The sequence below is a fragment of the Nymphaea colorata genome, chromosome 8 (genome assembly GCF_008831285.2).
Source record: "Nymphaea colorata isolate Beijing-Zhang1983 chromosome 8, ASM883128v2, whole genome shotgun sequence".
In the NCBI taxonomy this organism is placed as follows: domain Eukaryota; kingdom Viridiplantae; phylum Streptophyta; class Magnoliopsida; order Nymphaeales; family Nymphaeaceae; genus Nymphaea; species Nymphaea colorata.
Genome location: NC_045145.1, coordinates 13,980,390 through 13,999,840, shown reverse-complemented (window position 1 = coordinate 13,999,840; position 19,451 = coordinate 13,980,390). Strand labels below are relative to the sequence as shown.

General features: G+C 38.7%; 1 protein-coding gene across 6 annotated transcripts; it reads left to right on the top strand.

Annotated features, from left to right (window-relative positions):
- Positions 1-2,954: 2,954 nt before the first annotated feature.
- Positions 2,955-14,945, top strand: LOC116258737 (uncharacterized). Of its 6 annotated transcripts, none has more exons than XM_031636089.2 (13): positions 2,955-3,262; positions 3,388-3,475; positions 4,678-4,829; positions 5,525-5,642; positions 5,747-5,843; positions 6,773-6,879; positions 7,832-7,954; positions 8,400-8,553; positions 9,403-9,463; positions 9,566-9,939; positions 11,010-12,633; positions 14,080-14,617; positions 14,768-14,945. In XM_031636089.2, the coding sequence occupies exons 3-12, from the start codon at positions 4,705-4,707 to the stop codon at positions 14,342-14,344; spliced, it is 3,048 nt and encodes a 1,015-aa protein (XP_031491949.1). In that variant the 5' UTR covers positions 2,955-3,262; positions 3,388-3,475; positions 4,678-4,704; the 3' UTR covers positions 14,345-14,617; positions 14,768-14,945. The 6 variants fall into 6 exon arrangements, with proteins under 6 accessions (XP_031491949.1, XP_049935063.1, XP_031491948.1 ...); XM_050079106.1 differs by having other exon boundaries at positions 3,384-3,475; XM_031636088.2 differs by having other exon boundaries at positions 3,340-3,475.
- Positions 14,946-19,451: the final 4,506 nt, after the last annotated feature.

The window sequence follows — 19,451 nt, the reverse complement described above, 5'->3', positions numbered from 1 at the left end:
AGAAGAAAAGCACATTAGATTTTTGGGGTTTACTTCCAAGGGGCTTCTCACGGATAATTGTTCTGGAGAGCTTGCTAGGAATATAAAGTCCAGCCCCTTAGGTTTTTCCCAAACCCTAACTGCAGTTCCTTGAGAGATTTTTTAGGAACAGCTTTAAATAAAATCTAGTAACTGATATTCGATGAAAGCTGGATCTGACCCAAAGGCGGAACCATTTGCGCGCATCGGCGCTAGCTTGATTGATGTCCCGTGGTTTTCTCGGCTCTGGCAAAAGTACTTTCCAACATCTCTGGTTTGGAAGGAGATTTAATAGGAAAAAGGGCAGTTGCAGTTGGATGTTTGCTGCGGGCAAATTAACCCAAGTCGACTCTTGCTTTGGAAGGAGACTTCATAGGAAAAAGTGGGGTCATTTGCAACAAGATACTTTCCTTGCAAGCAAAGAGCTTGAGCTTCCCCCGTGCCTCTCAAGTTGGGAAAGATTTTCTCAAAGAGTCTTGGAGTTTTATTATATCAAGGAAAAATTTGTTTTTTCTGTAAGAAACTTGGACATTTATATCAAGTTGTTTCAATTTTAGTATGAGAAATTAACTAGCTATAGGCAAAGAGCAAACTGTGCGAAATATCACAAGGAGAAAGTTGAAACATGCATCGTCATATTAGTTCAGATCGTGGAGAAGGGTTAGAAAATATTTCCTTTCAGATTCCGATCCCCTTGACATCAGAGGTGGTGAGTTATAAAAGGAACGTCCATGCAGGTTAGAATCAAGTTTTTTCCTTTGAAACGAATTATCACATTTTAGGTTGGAGAGAAGTGTGATTAAGGAACCAAATCAAGTTTGAGCAGGTAGGAAGCTCGTTTCCACCTTTTAATCGACACTTTTTGGTCTGACGCTTCCAGAAACGTTGCCCTAAAAGTTTAGATGTTGCTTTTTACTCATCTCCATCATGGAAAGGAGAGAGAGCGAGAGAGAAGAGCCGATAAAATGGGAATATATAACAAAATTTGGGGATAAGAAGTCCCCTAGATACAAAAACAAACCGCAAAAGCAGAAGTAAAAGACGAAATATACAATACAATGCACAGTGAAATAAGAGATGTGTGAATAGAGAGGAAAGGCGGAGCGGAATAGTCACTCAGCCGCAGACGGACAACGGCGCCTCAACCGAATGGCAAAATGGACATCCCCCTACACAAGACGAGCCACCGAATCTGGCGAAGAGAATGAGCCCCTGAAGACCCTGTTGTTGCGCTCCTCCCAAATGCGCCACCAAGCTGAAATGAGTCACAACCTCCAAACACGACCCCAGGAAGCAGACAGGTGAGGGGAAGGACAAAACAGGAAAAGAAGACGAATGGATGATGGGTCGGGAAGACTACAAACAAGCGAAAGCAAGGAAGAAGCAAGAACATTAGAGAAGAACAGGCAAGAAATAAAAAGGTGGACCTGAGATTCAGCCGCGGTAAGACACAGAAGATACTGGTTAGCCAAACTGATTTCAAGGCATTGTAGGTGGTCAAAAGTATTGATGTGGCCAGTAAGTAGAAGCCATACAAAAGCAATGACACGAGGAGATGGGCTAGGGGACCAAAGGGAATGGGGTGGGAGCGACGCAACAGAAGGACCAAAGGAGGCGAGGTAGCAAGAAGAAAAAGTGAACTCAGAGAGTGAGAGAGAAGAAAAAAAAATTAAAATGCAAGTACATTTTTTTTTACTTTGGAAAGGTGCAAGCCGTAGTTTTTACATTCAATGGTTTTTATGGGGTTTAATTTAATTGGAGAGCAGGAGGCGTTTGCCCCCCTGCCCATCATTTCAATTTCCATGTGATTTACTTTTGCCAATCAAATTAAGACTTTAAAAGTCATAAGGCACTTAAGGAGCCAGCTGTGGGCTCGTGTGTGCAGTTGCCCACTCTTTAACCCATAAGGTTAATTTTACTCGCTTACATACGATGGCCCATATAATGTAATTGATTAAATATTGGTGCCTTTTAAATATGAAAGTATCTAAGATTGGGTATCTGTATGTTAGCTTAGCGGGCCCCTGGGTGAAAAATTGGACTCTTCCACTGATTTAAGGCCAGACAAACCACCAGACGTACTGCGTGGAATTGCTTGATGAATTTAAGTTCAAAATGAGGGTAAAATCCACCTGCGAAACTCAATTTGTTTGATGAATCCAATTGAATACATTCATATATATTCAACTGAACATCCCACTTAGATCAATCTATTTACGTCTTGTGGACTTCTGTCAGGCTATAACCCACTATTCCTCTGACTTTAGTCTACTAAAAAGCACTACTGTGCACGAAATAGTTAAGATTAAGAAACACTAGGGTTACACCTACAAGTTTAATTGCAAACACCTGCAGAATCTTGTTCCAATTGAAATCGATAGAATATGTTGTTGAGTAATGCTGTACAGCATCTACAGGTAAATGAAAGATCAATTTGAGGTAACAAAAAACATGATTTTTTTATGTGGATTCTGGAACAAAGATCATATTAGTATGACAAGCTTTTAAAAAACCATGCTTTTGATTGATATATTATTTAGGTCTAAGGGGCATAGAATAGTGGACAGACTGATGAGAGTCTAATTATCAGTTCTATTTCTGCGGGTATTACCCTCCTAAGTCAATGGAGGGAGGTTGAATGTACGTCGTTCTTATTTTATACCTCCGCCTCCGCACAGCTCTAAACCCTGAAAGCATAAGGAAAAGGGAAATTTTGCCTTTCTCTCTTCCAGCGCAATATTCTTTCCCCTCAACTAAATGAGATATTGTTTAGTTCAAGTACGTAATGGTTAAGTGTTTGAAGTCAGCAAAAAATCATATGCCAAGTATTTAGAATTTCACATGATTTAAAGATATTCCTATGAAACGGGCAACGTAAATCACATCTACATGAAACAAGTTAATCTAAACAGCGCAAACTGGTGGAGCGCGCATGGGCTTTTGCTGGATCCGAAGTGCCTGCCGGTGGACCCAACTCCACCCACGCAACAGATCTGAGCCGAGTGCCCACAGTTGTGCTGGGTTCGTGCGAAGTCGTGCATTGCTCGAGCAAGAAAACGCGCTGAGGGGAAGACGAAGATGGTGCCGCCTCGGTAGAAGAGACGGGCCTTCCCAAGAAGCCGAAGAACTTTCAGGATCGACGTCCTCCGTCCCACTCCCCGGTCCAGTTCACTCCAGCTCATCCGAGTTCCTCTGCTCCGTGCATCGATCCCCACAGCAGATCCGTCCCCGACAAGCACCGACGGTACTCTCCCTCGTTCTTCCCTGGCTTGATTTGCTCTCTCCACTGGTTTGGTCAGGTGATCTATTTGGAGTTTCCAGATTCACTTGTCGGTTCGCATTTTGTGGTCGTTTTCTTGCGGTAGATAGTGCAAAAGCCGGTGTCGACAAGGAAATGATTTCCGTTCACTACAACAGGTTTATGATTGCTTGTTGAGATCAACGTCTAAAGCTTATGGTATGTTTCTCTCTTTTGTATGGTTTGATGATTTTTTTTTTTTGAGGGAATGGCTGATCCCCAATCACAAGTGGTCGTAGGGCGTATTTACAAAATACGGTTCTCAGGTCCGATTATTGTCGAATCTTGTTCATTCTTCGGCAGTTTCTATATCACATATTTCTTGTTGATCCAAAGTCTTTTGTGGGTGTTAATTTACTGGGTTCCCCTTGATCCAGTAGATTGCCATGTAGCGTCCTGGTGAACGGGTCGATCAATCGTTGGAAAACCACTTCAAAAAGTCTACTGTGCATTTGTCCGCGCCCGCGAGCGACCTCGCCCTTCGCTCTCATATCTATGATCGAGTGACTGACCACTGATTGACCGAGTGTTGTGCGTTGTTGCGGATGTTTTCCTTAAGAAATGTAGCTCAAGAATGAACTGTTCTTTTTCAATCTATTTCATGTGCTTCGTAGGAGCAGGAATCAGATGAATTGCTGGCTACCTTGAAAATATATTCAGGGAACGGAATGTCTTGAAGTTAATTATTGGAGCTGAATTGTCATACGCACCTGCCCATCGAGGTTTTGCCATTTTTTTGAAAAGGAACCAAGAAGGAATGAGAATTCCTCGGACCATCATCTATCATATTGAAAACCAGAACGTGGACGAGGATTTAAAACCTGTAGGACTTGGGTGTTTGCAAAAATGTCAAACGCACGTACTTGTTCTTCCTTTTTGTTTATTTATTTTTGTTTTTGAAATGTGAAAACCGATATGTAGATGACAATTACGGAAGCACTAGGAAACTTCAATAGCCGTTGGAGTGCATGAATTTGGGTTTGTAATGCCTGGTCTAGATATTTTTTCTGCTTTTCCCTTTCTCTATTCTTTTTCTTATTATTCTTTCGTGATAAATGGTCCCCAAACATCTTATTCATTGCCTCCAACAAAGTTGTGTTTTTCTTATTCACTATTAGAAGTTAGAATCAACAGCTTGGTATAAGATCAAGTAATCACCCCCGATATTCCCTCCTGTTATGCCCCATTGATGGAGCATTAATATTGAGTATGCGTGATTCTTTCGTGTGCATCTTATTCTTGACAATGGAAGGTGCCTTGTAGAAATGACGCAACAGTTTGCATAAATTTTTGCCTGTTTCAGAGAATCATGGGTTTAGTTAGATTAAGAGCTTCTTGAAGTATGCTAAATTTATTTACAGTGAAAACTTGAGCTGCCAGCAGCAAGAATGCATCGTGTCCCAGCTACTATTGAGGAACAGCTATTTTTAAAGGCTATAAAGGAAGAATGCCCTTGGGAAAACCTCCCAAAACGACTTCAGGCTACCTTCTCTAAAGAAGAATGGACTAGAAGGTTGGTGCATTAGCGTTTGTTATTGAACCCTATCCTTTCTGATGCAGTTTAACTCATTTAGATTTTCTTTGTGCACTTGTACTCGCTATTTGTTTTTTCCTAGTTGCTTTGTCTTTGCTGCTTAGACTATTCCTCAAGGTTTTTAATGCGGCACAACTTATACTACATATATATATATATATATATATATATATATATATAAGGAGGAGAGGGGGTGAGAGAAAGAGAGAGGGAGGACCAAGTTGTTCATAATGGTTGCCATACCAGACTGTTGACCTACATTTGTCTCGAGAAAGCGTGAATTGGCAGTGGTAAACAGCAATTTTGCAGCCTTATTTTCTGATATATCCTTTATTACTTACCCTTATATCACATATTTGTATTATTCGTCCTCTCAAATCTTAACCCTGTACAACTACTTGCATCCTTAGCTCAAGACTGAGGTGGAAAACTTTGTACAGGCATAACCATTAGAGTTGGGTGTTCGTCATTGTTAAGTGATTTATTCGAGACCGTCACTTGGTCAGTTGATATGTTTGTATTAGCACTTCATGACTAGATAGAAATGCCACATTTAGGTAGATTCCCTTGTTTGGGACTTTGGGTTGAATGCCTTATTGCCTTCTCACTAATCTGTTCTCTTCTAAGTGATATTTACTTTTGGTGTTGACTTTTCTATTTTTCATTGTTTGTAGGGTCATAGATTATTGCATTAAAAAGCGACTCCAGTGGAATACTTGTTTTGCTCGTAAATTATGGAAAGAAGGGGACTACTATGAAGAAATGATGCGTTACTTGCGTAAGAGTCTAGCGGTACAGTTTAGCTCCTGTATTGAGTTTGTTTCTAAATCAATTTAGCAATAGAAGGGGAATATTATGAAGCAGTGCTTTAACTTTTATTCCTATTGTTCATGCAGCTTTTCCCATATCATCTCGCTGAGTACATTTGCCGAGTTCTGAGAGTGTCACCCTTCAGATATTACTGTGATATGATATTTGAAGTGATGAAAAATGGTATAGCTAGTTCTTTGTGCCTCTAAACTTCAGGCATCAGAATATATTTTGTGGAATAGGTTGTTTGCTTATAGCCCATGTTTTAAGGTTGTCACTTTTGTTTTTCTTCCCTTGATCTGTAATCTTGCTTGTGCACCACTATGATTTTCTTTCTATAGTAAATCACCTTTGCAAATGAGTAAGTGGCGCTCAGAGACTACCTTGACAAAATTACCTTAACAAATGACTAAATGGTCTTAGATCTTATTTCTTGGTAAAATGACCTTAATAAATGAACAAATGGCACCTAAAGATGCTGATTCTGCGTATCATGAAATGGCATTCTTGGAGAGTGGTTGAATTAGAACTAACTTGCCCAGATATTTTTCTTATTTGGGCATTTTAGTACCTGCATAGTCGCAAGTGTCATGTCAATATCCTATTCAAACTTTATATTTTTCCCTCTCTGGTGATACAAGTAGGTGCTGTTTATTTTCTACAGTCTTGTCAAAATCAGAGGTAGGCCTATAATTGCCAACAAAATTCTGCCTGACACAGGATTATATTAAAAGAATAAAGTCAATTTATCAATTCAACACATTGTAAACTATTTTTTGAATCAGAACCATGGAAAATAGGCCAAAGCAGACCGATGCTTGGCGGCTGATATGCTTGCTGAGCAAACGTATGCAGCACCAATACCGATATTTCCAACATTAATTTTCTACTGCCAAAGTACATATGTTGTTGTTTTGCTTACATCTCGAAGCATTAGAGATTGTCATGATTTAGTTGTTGATTAGTGATTGTTTGTTTACTTATTCAAATTTGATGAAGTGTCTCATATGGCTTTTCCAATTCAAAACTGTCATTTTCTGATTATGCACCAGTTATTTGTTGCTTCATGATCTGCTTTTGGCGAGTGACTGTTCCTACCGTTTTTTTTGCAGAACAACCATATGACAGTATTCCAAACTTTAGTGCTGCAGATGCTTTACGGCTTACTGGGATTGGAAGGAATGAATTTATTGATCTCATGAACAAATGCAGATCCAAGGTGATAAGCTTTGATCATAATTCTAAGTTTTGTCCGGAAGCACTGCAGTCTTTGGCCATGAGAATAAGTAGCTTCCACCACATGGTGAAAGATATTGCCAGTCTAACTTTTTTCTTTCCCCATTTCTTTGTTTTTTCTCTCTCTTTTTTCCTGTTGTTTTGCTTTGATAGGCAGGCTAGGGATAGCCTTCAGCTGGTTGAGGTAGTTTTACTAAGTTTCCTTGTAGCAGTGACCTTTAAATCCTGTTCTTGCAAAAGATATTGGCAAAATTATGTTTGAACTTTGAACCGTACTTGTCTTCATAACTAATCAGTATTTTAACATCAGGTCTTGGGGTGACTCAAAGTCATGAACAGGCTGATACTAAGTTATCTTAAAGTGGCTTATTTCACTAAGTAGTTTAGAATATTATTTCTAGTTTTTTTTTTCTTTTCTATATGTGATGCCACTTTCCTTTTTCTGTAGAGAAGTATCAAAATTTTTTTATTTTTCAGTGATTTTACTTTCTTAGTTTGTGCATGGGGAAGTGCCACAGTCTTTTTACACCCTTCAATGGTTTTACCAAAAGGATTAGAGCATAAAGATTAAATAAAATAGGTTACTGCCACTTGGACTGTCAGTTTCATCTATCCAGTATTACAGGAAAGACAATACAAGGGACATAAAACCTTTTGATTGTATGTGGAGAACAAGCTTAATGTCAAAATCATAAGTTGATATATTTGATTGATGATGCAAGTGCACTCTTTTTCTTCCGTTTAATTGCACCTAGGTCTGTGGCTGTGGATTTCAGAGCATGGTTTTTCAGTGAAACTGAAAATCCAACTAGAAAGGGTTCATTCTTTACTGAATTATATCATACATTAAGGGCTTCAGATATAATCTTGTCCTTCTGATTCGATCTTGCTTTAGTTTTTCTCTGACTGAAGTTACTTGTTTTGGAGCTTGCTAGAAAATTATGTGGAAGCTTAACAAGTCCATTGCCAAGGAGTTGTTGCCAACACAGCCTGTTGATTTCGCCATTGAGCCATGGTGGGGTGTTTGCCTTGTTAATTTCACTTTGGAAGAGTTCAGGGTGAGAGATGGTTTAAATATTCCTTTCATATGTAGCTCTCTTTCTCTCTCTATATATATATATACATATATAGATATATATTTGTGTGTGTGTGTGTGTATAACATCCTTGGATTTCTCCATTTGGGTCTGGATGGAAAAACCCTCTGGCCTCTCACAGCATACCACCCGATGCAGTGTGTTTAATCACTCCTGCCTGCATGCAATGCATCGGGTGGCCATTATTGGATGGAGATCCAGATGGCTGGAGGGTTTCACCTCCAATATATATATATATATATTATGTATATCAATATGTGTATATTTAGTTCCTCTTACATGCATGACTTGCTTATCGTTCCTAATAACAAATGCTAACTCTGGCTGTCATGCGGCTACTCATCTCTTTCTGTTGTCTGCAAGACATATTTATTATTTCAAAATTAAAATGCTAATATCTCTTTTAGAAACTCACTGAAGAGGAAGCATCCACAATTGACAAGATCTGCAAGGAGGAAGGAAATTCGTACTTCCTTTTTGATGCTCAGATCATAAAGGGTCTCTACCAGCGAGGACTGATCTACTTTGATGTTCCTGTTTATCCAGATGATCGGTTCAAAGGTGTGCTATTTTTGCATTATCTTTGTTTTTCACTTACCGATCATTCATACTATCTTGAATAGGGGAAAAACTTTAAAAGCATTTTTTTTTCCTTTCCTTTATCTTTCCTGATTGTCCCATTTACATATTAACAGAATTGGAAGTAGGCTGAGCTTCAACACACTTCTGAATTTGACTATTGTCTTCAATTTTTTTATAATTAGTGACTTGCTTCTTCAGATTCAACTTCTAATCTGCTTTACTTAATCAAATGATGGATTGGCATTCCTTTGGATATTCTGAGCTTTTCACTTCTGAGATTGATCTAGGATCCTGATGCAATAGAAATTAAGATCAACCGATCTGCACTTACAACTAAACTAAAACTAAACTTAAACTAAAACTCAAGCAAATGATCAATCGAACAAGAAGAACAAAAGAAAACTAACAACACACTTCATTTCTTTCCACTTCTTGACTGTCCTTACAAAATGATCCACGTCCCTTTATATAGAGAAAGGGATGGATTGCGGATCTGGATCTATTTACAAGTATTAAAAATCTAACTAGATCCAGTTACATGATTTGGTTATGCTTTCATCTTGCATCAGATCCTCTTTTAATTTGTTAAGTCACTAGATTAGTTGTTTCATTTAGTGATATCCATTATATTCATGGATTTCAACATTCGAGGTCCCTTCTTGGTACCAATACTTTCAGCTAATAAGTTATGAACCTACTATTTCAGAAAAGGGAATTGAACTAGTTGATAGCCCAGATATCTATTGGATAAAGGTTGTCAGCGGGATCTTCTCTTTAATTTTTAAGTTTTGTTTATAATATGGAATTGTTTATGTTGCCTCTCAACAGTCTGCAGGCTGGAAGGTTTTGTTTCTAATCGGGAACAGTCGTATGAGGACCCAATTGAGGAGTGAGTCACCATGTGCTTAGCAACTATTACTGGCTTGCAATTTGAAAATAAATTTCTCGTCTCTTGCTAATATCGAATTCTCTTACGGTAACCTACTTTCAGGTTACTTTATGCTGTTTTTGTTGTTTCAAATGAAAATGCTACAGTTGCTGAATTGGCTTCAACACTACAAGCAGACCTTTCTCAGCTGCAAACTGCTGCATCTTTTGCTTGCCGACTAGGCTGGGCTGTTAAAGTAATCGATCCGGCTTCAGTTCTTCAAGAGCTGAATTTGCCTGCCTCTCTTCAGAGTGATGAAGATGTTGGTTCTCGTGCAAGTGCCAGCTCAGCAGACCTTCCTGCTGATGGAAGTCGAGTAGCTCAAGGACATGACACTGGGTTAGAAAAAATGAAGGGAATTTCTGGGCCTACACGTGTTGCTTTTCTCGTGGATGCTAACATAACATCTTATTTGATGATGGGTTCAGTTTCACCAGGTGCATTTCCTCAAGTTGCTATTGCATTTATTTATCATTCTGTCCATTTTCCGCATCCTGCCATGGTTGATAATTTGATATTGCCATTGAGCCTCCTTGGTTACAGTTTTTCCTGGTCGTGGATGGCATTTAAGATGTTAATCTGTTTATGCTGTTGAAGATGTATGTACACAATACTTGATTTGATGTAAGTGGAATCCTACATAAAGTTGGAGAATTGGGGAAGAAGCAATTAGCCGATCCGCTTGCATGCATTAAATAATCTGGACTTGATGATCTAGTGATTCTTATCCAGTGTGTATGGTCGGATATGATACCACCTTCTCGTTACAGTACTCACAGCCTAGAAAGAAAAGAAAACGTATGACCATGATTTTATATTGTTTGTACCATTGTCGGAAATGTCATTTTTGGGTTTTCATCAGCAAGGTTTATCTTGAGTACCTATCAGAAAAGTTTATTTTTCTCATGACAAATATGGGGAATTCAGAAAATGAAAAAACATATACAAATTATGGATAAGTTATGAACTTATGAATTTGTTAGCAATTTTTCTTACAAAAACATGGTGAAGATTCAAGATAGTTTTTAAAATGTTAACACAAAAAGATAGGAAAAACACTAAAAATGTTTTTATCAAGAAAAAGGAAAGTATGATTATAATATCGTGAGAAAGATCTTTTGGTAATATTTTCAAAATATCATTATATTTTGCCTTATTTTGTTTCTTTTTCTCTGTTTTGCTAATATTATCTTGATATTTTTGAAAATATCAAGATATCCATGACAATGGCTTATACTCTTAGAGCTGGACATTCATAAGCAGTGAAAAAGATGGTTGCCCATGTCATTAGCTTCATTCATTATCCTTTCTATTTTTTGTTGCAACTGTGGTTTAATTTCTCTTGCCTGCTGTCTTGTTCATAAACTTGGTCCCGTGGGTTACATCTTCACCACAGGTCCCCACTCCATTTTTATCATTTTCAATGATGAATTTTGCTAACATTTTTGTATAAGTTGCTTGCATATTGTAATATATTCATAGCTTAGTAAAAATTATTACTTTTCAGGGTTGAAATCTCATGCTGTAACACTTTATGAAGCTGGAAAGCTTGGTGATGCTAGCATTGCAGATCTGTGTAAAGACCTTACAACATTAGAAGGAACCAAATTTGAGGGTGAATTGCAGGAATTTGCTAATCATGCATTCAGCCTCCGATGTGTGCTGCAGTGCCTTAAATCTGGAGTGATTTCAGATGATACATTAGGTGAAGCAGAAGAAAGTTCAGAAATTTTATGTGAATCTGAAGACGGTACAGAAATTTCTTTAGCCTGTGATAACACTATCTCCTTGCACGATGATGCAATATCTAATTCAACTGAGGCTCAGACAACTACCAATGATAGTCATTTGCAGTTATCTCCTCATGAAAATCTCAAGGATGAAAATGAATGTGCTGAATCTGTTAGCAGTAGTAACAGTATTGAGAGATTGAGTTCAGAACATGTGGCAACAAATAACACTGACAAACTTGAAGATTTGAAGATAGAAGATAAGCTTGTGAATGATGAAAAAGTGAGGTTTTCTGACCTGTCTGATATTGGTAATAGTATGGTAAAAAAGAAAGGTGGCTATCATGTAGATGTTCTACGTTGTGAAAGTTTGGCAGGCTTAGCACCTGCAACTTTAGACCGACTTTTTAATCGTGACTATGATATCATTATATCAATGATTCCTCTACCTTCTACATCAGTTTTGCCTGGTGCTGCAGGTCCTATCCACTTTGGTCCTCCCACTTACTCTTCTATGACTCCATGGATGAAACTGGTCTTATACTCATCTGCAGGTATTGGGCCTTTATCAGTTGTGTTAGTTAAAGGACAACGTCTGAGACTGCTTCCTGCACCCTTAGCAGGATGTGCCAAAGCACTAATATGGAGTTGGGATGGATCCACAGCTGGAGGATTAGGAGGCAAGTTTGAGGGGAACTTGGTCAGTGGAACTATACTACTGCATTGCCTAAACTCACTTCTGAAATACTCAGCTGTACTTGTACAACCTCTGAATAAGTATGATCTTGACGATTCTGGAAAGCCCGTTACAAAGGATATTGCTCTGCCTTTAAAGAATGGTTCTCTTACTCATATTGGTAAAGAAACCGGGCTATGTGATGAAGAAAGTGCGAAATTGGAGCAGCTACTGAATGATCTGTCTATCAAGATAAAGTTATGGACAATTGGTTACATTCGCTTGATTAAGCTCTGCAAAGTAAAAGAAGTTCAACATCACCAGCCAGAAAATGAAGACTATGAGTGGGTTCCTTTAAGCATTGAATTTGGGATTCCACTTTTCAACCCAAAATTATGTAGCACTATCTGTCAAAAGATTGCTTCCTCCGATCTACTTCAGTCAGAATCTCTTTCAGAACATTATGAAGCAATGCATGCTTTGAGAAAAAGGTTAGTTGAGATTTGCTCTGAGTATCATGCAACAGGTCCTGTTGCTAGGGTTTTGTATCAAAGAGAACAAGCAAAAGACTCTACTCGACATCTGCTAAACTATGCTAGTGGAAGATGGAAGTTGGAATCCTCAGTTCCAATAATGGGAACAGTCCCTGAACATCAGAGGCACAAACTCTGGAGTCGGCAACGTGGCCGTTTTGAAATTTTGATCTTTGATGGGAGCATTCTCAGGTAAAGTTTAATTTGCTATCTATTTCTTGCTTCCGAACATTTGGTTGATTTCATATGCAGATTTCTTTCTTCATTGCCATAGTTAAGTTTGTCAAATCTCTTTTGGATTCTGTTCATGAGTTTTCTTTTGGATTCAAATAGTATTCTCGCAAAACATTCTCTAACCATGCATATGGAATGACTGATTCACACAATATGAATGTTTAAGACACTGAAAACTCCCAAGAAAACTATTCTCTCCATCTTCACATGGGTTCTGATTCACATCTTTAATCCATATCATGTACATGCCTACATGGATTATGATAGCACTTTACATCTATACCTAGGTTCTGATATACAATGGAACATTCATGAGGCCACAAAGTATTAAAACAATCTACATTATGCAACTTGACCATCTACTGGCTTTTAGACAAATAAGGTAGCTTTATGCTCCCATGGACACCTTTGCATAGGATTAGATTTATGAATTCATGTCGCATGCCACTTGTATGTTTTGTTATCAAACTCTGCAAGTCAACTGGTGACTTGCCCAAGTTCTCTTGCATTGCCCCTAACCTAGGAAAAAACTTCAGTGTCTTGTGTTGGACCAAACTCAGGCAAGTCAATTTACTAATTTGGTTTGAGTCAATCAAGAATTGGTTGAGACAACCGAGTTTTTATTGATTCAACCAATTTGATGATTCTGTGAGGTTGAAGATTTAAAATTGCATTTCATTTATATTCAGAACTGGAACTGTTCTCAATAAATAGATCATATTTTGTAAAAACTAATAAGATTTTTAACAGCAGTAAATAATACATATTTTGTTAAAACTAATAAGATATTTAACAGCAGTAAATAATTCAACAAGAGTAATATTTTGTCCATCAACTATGTCATTCTTGCGTAAGTCATGTTGTGTTCGCAATCTTTTGAGGAACATGTAAATTGGTCAAACTGTATTGCGTGTGTGAGATAAGCTTTATTTTCTTTATTGACTTGTATAATGGGATTTTAGTTAAACATGCTATATTACAACTAAAAAACATTGGCCTATGATATATATATAATAATCAAATGATGATCTAATATATTATTAACATTTATTTACACAGTATGATATCTTCTTGAACTAATAATTAGAATATATGTATATATATTATGACATAAACACGTTTATGTGCTAATTTCCAAGCTTATCTATCATAAGCTTTATCTCTTTTTCTAAATTAAGCCGAACAACATGACTAGCCTGAGTGACCATGTTTACCAGTCCAAGCCACCAAGATGAGTTTGGCTGATCTGATATTGAGTTCTGAAAAAGCCAAGTTATGCTTCCATGTCTTTGAAAACGTTGCCCAGGGATCTTTTTGTTTCGTTTCTGTTGCTTTGCTGTGTGCTGCATATCATGTTTTCAATATCACTTCCTTAATTGATTCCCATCTTTTGATCATTTACAGATCATACGCCCTCCCTTCTCTGTATGAGGCTGCAGCATGTTCTAGTGATGACTCCTCGTTACATGAATCACAGTCGTCAAGCACAACACACGGGCCTTCAGATGATGCTGACAGCCAACATGTTCCTTTACCTGGTTTAAATCTTGTGTTTGATGGGTCTCAGTTGAACCCTTTTGATATATGTGCTTGCCTGCAGGCACGGCAACCAGTTTCTTTAATAGCAGAGGCTTCAGCCACCTCTATGTCTATGATGCAGAGAAGATAGTTCCCTTTCTGAAGCATCACTAGTTATTGTGGTTAACTGCTTTGTCTGCATGGGAGAAAGTTATGCCATTTAATCATCACTGCAAGTGGAAATCAAAATTTCAACTTCAAGCCATGAAAGCAATTTTAAGCTTGGACCCTTTTTCATCATCTCCTTTGCAGCAGGACCTGTAATCAGGCAAGACCTCAAGTGTGCACATTGGGCTGCTTTCTTCTTTTTCCATCATTCATCAAAATCACTATGGCTTCGCGTCTGGGACTGCTAATGCTACAGGTCATTTGATTTATTTTTTATTTTCTTTTTTGTATAAATCCTTTCCTCTTATGTTGTGTGCAGTTTCCACATATTTATGACATTGCAGTTTCTCTTAACCTTCATGGCTTCTGATCTTTCATATGGATGTGGCCTTTCTCCTCTTTGCAGGCTGGGTTCATCTGCAACTCCTTCTCACTGAGCCACTGGCCGAAGTGCCCTGTTTGTAAATCTTATTCTTTTTCGCAGCTGTAGTTCACTTTGACACCATGTAGGTCAAATTCATGTTGAACAGATTGACATCATAAAGAAATTAAATAAGTCACCGAAAAGACATGGAATTCCTTTATCGAACTCTTATTCATCTTTAGTGGCCCTTTGAGATACAAATGCCCTAGTTGAAATTTTACAGATGCTTCCATCTCTAGTCCCAACCTCCTGGCGGTTTGCAGCTGCACGTCGATTCCTTCATTGACAATCAATTAAAACCTTTTGAACCATCCCTAATTCCAAATGCTGCCAATTGTTTACTAGATGAGCTAGCTATAGTAGTCTAGTAGTTGAAGCTCTAAATCGAGTAAGTTTAAGAATGGGGCTGGAAAACAGGACAAACGATTGAACCACGCACTGGGCATGTTCAAGCTTTGTTCATTCATTAATTTATTAAAGCAGGTTCATATTCAGCTCGAGAAAAGCCTAAGTTGTTTGACAACAAACATAATTTGTTCGATCTTTGTTTAGTCTATGCAATAAGCTTGAATCCGATTCCAGTTGGAAGGCGAAGTTGCAATGTGATTTAATGATCATAAAATCGTATTCACGGTTTAATCTCAAACGTTCAATTTCTATTTTTTGTTGACGAGTCGATGTGAATAAAAATTAATTTACAAATTATTAAGACATAAATTAATAAATGAAAGTATATATGTTAATGGACGGTATGTAAAATTACATACATGTGCATGCAACACAGGCGCGCACACGGTTAGGTGTCTCATTAATAACTCGTTTGATTAACAAGGTTAACCAAACTACGTTTTAAGAAATGCATCCTGTTCGTTCTCAGTCCCCTGGACCTAACGTTCAGCTGATTAGCTCGTTGAACCCAACTTGAGATGAGTGTGATACTAGCTTGAACCGGTTTAAGCCACGAGTTGCTTGGCTCGGTTCCATCCGTACTTGGAACCTTGTCAAGATCACAGGGTTTGCCTGGGATTCATGGCAATCGCTATAGACAGATTGCAAGGCTCTACCATCTGACGAGCATGTTAGACAACATAGACCGCGCATGTTTGGCAATATAGTGTTCTATGAGAGACCCTAGATTTCAACTGTACCACATTGTCGAGACGCTGGTATACTCGGACCGTGGATGGCTGCAAACTCCGAGATTCGAAACATTTAAAATTCTATATGAGAGGCCTACTTACCATATATATCTACTGTTGATGTATGGGGATCTTGCGTCAGTTCATCAAACAATTCCAGTCCTAGCTCCAAATATGAACAAGTATCTGCCACATGCGCTGATCACTCCGAATTTGCCATGCCCCTCATGTGGGCTGATAGTTCACCGACAAACTGAACACTCTTTCCATTTCTTCTTTGAACATTTTATGTAAACACATGATCACTCGTTTTTCTTTTTCCTTTTTTTTTTAATAATCGAGAAGCCAGTGTGACTACTGTGGCACAAGGCCTGGTCTGGTTGGTCTAACCTGCAATGGGCACAGTTGCCTTCTGAAGCATGTGAGAGTTTGAGGTGAACTCCGGTTGAATCCCAAGAACCTTCATGTTGGCAAGCACGATGGGTTGCTAACTCGATTTGAACCCATGACTAGCCACCTCCTAGTCAGCCCTCCCCAGCAGAAGCTTGTAGTTAGAACTCTTCGGACCTCTTCAACTTTTTACCTCCGCGAAGCTCATGAACTTTGATCATGATGGCAATAAGTCACCTCCACGACTAAAAGCATTACGGCCACTGGGTTTGTGGATGACACATTCATTTTGCAGAGCACCGAGTTCCAACTGGAAGAAGGCGGAAATTAAACTACCACAAAATTAAGGCTAACCTCCTCATGAGGAGCTCATTCTTCTCACGATTTCTTTAAGAACACTTACGTTTTAAAATATCATATTTTCTGCTGCGAAATTAACGTGGCAGACGCTCTTCTTTACGTCATATTTTTAATATATTCCCTGAACACTTTTCTGAATTTTCTTCCCAAGAAAAAAATTACAGAAAAAAAAAACGTACCTGAGGTTTCCCTTCAGGAATGTGAAATTAAAGAAGCTTTTTATGATATGGACATTACCAATTTAGGTTCAACCGCACCCTAAGTCTAGTCGTCACTCGTCAGGGGGTTAGGGGACAATGGTGGGGTTAATTGACACCCATAAGTACGGGCTTTAGATTATCAAGGTCCCAGGGATCTCCCGTTCACTGGTCTGAGAAGGGGATGAAGAGGGCTTGTTCTCAGAGCTCATGACCCCTTTCTTCTTGTTGGGCATAAAGAGTAAGGAGGTAAAATGTTCACCCTTGGTCTCGTATTGTTGGACCACCATTTGAGCGCCATATCGGATCCGGTCATTGAGATCCCTGGTATTCAACGTTAACATGTTTCATCTATGTCGAGGGTTGTAAAGTTTGCAGAGCTTTCTGCTCCATGCTTCCTTTTGAGAGAAAGGGAGTGTAAGTTTACATGTGCAATTATTAGATCAGGCGATCGACGTGCTTGGCTGGCTGGCTAGTATAGAATTCAACGCTCACAGTTTTCCACATCACTTATTTCCATCACCAACCTGGGTTAAACTCTCTTCTTCTGTTGTTTTTACAGAAGGAAAAAGGCGCCTGCTAGCATGCAGGCCTGATGGTTCAGGTTGGTCCGGTACGAGAGAGACAATCTCTGCCCAACCTGACCAAAGTGAGCTAAGACCCATCTCCGAAGTGGGCTCACTGACTGCCGTGTGATGAGCAGTGCGACTGTATGGTAACTGTACGAGTTGCTGGCTTGTTATAGACGTACGTTGGCAGAGATAGGACTAGGAATGGTCCCTAGACAAGAGTTCCAATTTTGATTTACACATGGTGTGGTGCGGCCCATGGGACAAGGTGACCGTGCAGTGACTGAAGTCCATCTCAAGCTCATCAGATTGCTGGTTGGGACCATCAGAAGATCCATGCGCAGGACGTCCCCCTTTTTATCCTTACATTACACGGTGTATGAAAAGGGCAATACTACAGGAGTACCTCTCCAAGAGTGAGTGCTTCATTGGCTGGTAGGACAGTGATGATTGGCCTGATATATGGACCACAAATGCCTCTGCATGTGCATGTGCGCAGGCATGGCTATTCTAATGTGTTTCTAGTTTTGAGTGCCCTCACACGTACACCCCACGTGAAGGGGCAAATGTAGGTGATGATGAGTGCCTTACTACTGTTGATGATGATCAGTGCAGCCTCTCTCTCTCTCTTTTGTGTGCAGGTCCAGTTTGAAAACTGGACAAAATTTTCAAGCATAAGCGCGTGATTTTTTTTTTTTTTTGGGAGCTCAGGGAATAATGGAGGGGATTTATTATTTTGTGGGGCAAATCACGTTCAACATAGACTTTCAAAACAAAAAAGGAAAATTTCTAATCGATATTTTTGTACTCATAGAAAGGCGTTATAGTTTTCACATACATCCAGTTTGGCTTTATATTGCGGTGGTCACACGTAGAAACTGTTTCATTCCCTTTTACTGAGACACATGAAAATTAAGTACTTGATTATACGCTCATGGTCCAAATAAAAGTAGCATTTGCAGGACAAGAGTACGAAGACATAACGATGACAATGTTGTGAATTGATGTAAGTTATTGTAATTCAATTTGGTCTTGAGGTTCAGTATCTAAGCACATTATGCAATAAATTAAACGTGATTTGGAAGACAGGAATAGAATAAGCAAATGGCAAGGTCATCGTGAGTAATGTGTTCAGAGTAGTTCTTGGATCAAACAAGTATTTTTGCATGACGATGAATGGGAAACCAAATAGTGAGAGAAAGATAAGGCTGGGAACTGGGCCGAGCTAGTGGCCGTCAAAAACTATGACCTTACAAAAAGAGGAACTTGACAGTATGGAAAAGCATATTTCAAAATATAGATGTATAAAGGTAAGGGTAAGTAATATAATTGGCATCCACTAACAGAAACACAGCTCCTATTGAGTATGAGTCCGTGAAGTACCAACGACTAAACGGTCAAAGTGGCCAACTCATAACTGGCAAATTCATCGCCAATCAGTTCGATCCTTATTGGGTGCATGAGAACTGAAATGTTCAATAATAGAATTGGCTCAGGGCGATGGTAATCTGATTATCTATATATAACTAACTCGAGGAAACATATTAGAGCTGTTCGTTTAAGTACAATCAGCTTGGATGAAGAAGAAAGATCTGATGTGGAGGAGTTAAAATAATAAAAAATCAAGAGAAAAGCAGGATCCAAGGAGACAATCCGCCCATGGCATTGTTGAAGCTAGTCCAAGACATGCAATGAACTCATATTCTTCAGTGATTTTGTTGCTTCATACCCTTACAGTGATAGCTTTTAACTTTGGAGTTATGGTGGTGAATTCCTGACTCGCATAGATATGAACTTCAAAAGCAAAAAAGTCTGTATCATATTTAGCATTACTTAATTTACTTTCCATTTTTAATTTGCTTTCTTCATTTGTTAAAAATTAAACAACATTATTTTGGAAGATTTCTAAAACTTCTTTTTGCACGCTTGGGTCACAATTGTGACATCCAACTGGACTTGTCTTGCTGGTGTATTTAATAAAGACTCAATTTCTCGATGCAGCAATTTATGA

What these genes read in the sequence shown, in the direction of transcription:
- LOC116258737 (XM_031636090.2), top strand. Translation starts at nt 4,705, where the DNA reads ATGCATCGTGTCCCAGCTACTATTGAGGAACAGCTATTTTTAAAGGCT. An exon ending in TCACTTTGGAAGAGTTCAGG is followed by an intron (nt 7,955 to 8,399) that starts GTGAGAGATGGT and finishes TATCTCTTTTAG; the next exon opens with AAACTCACTGAAGAGGAAGC. An exon ending in TCCAGATGATCGGTTCAAAG is followed by an intron (nt 8,554 to 9,402) that starts GTGTGCTATTTT and finishes GCCTCTCAACAG; the next exon opens with TCTGCAGGCTGGAAGGTTTT.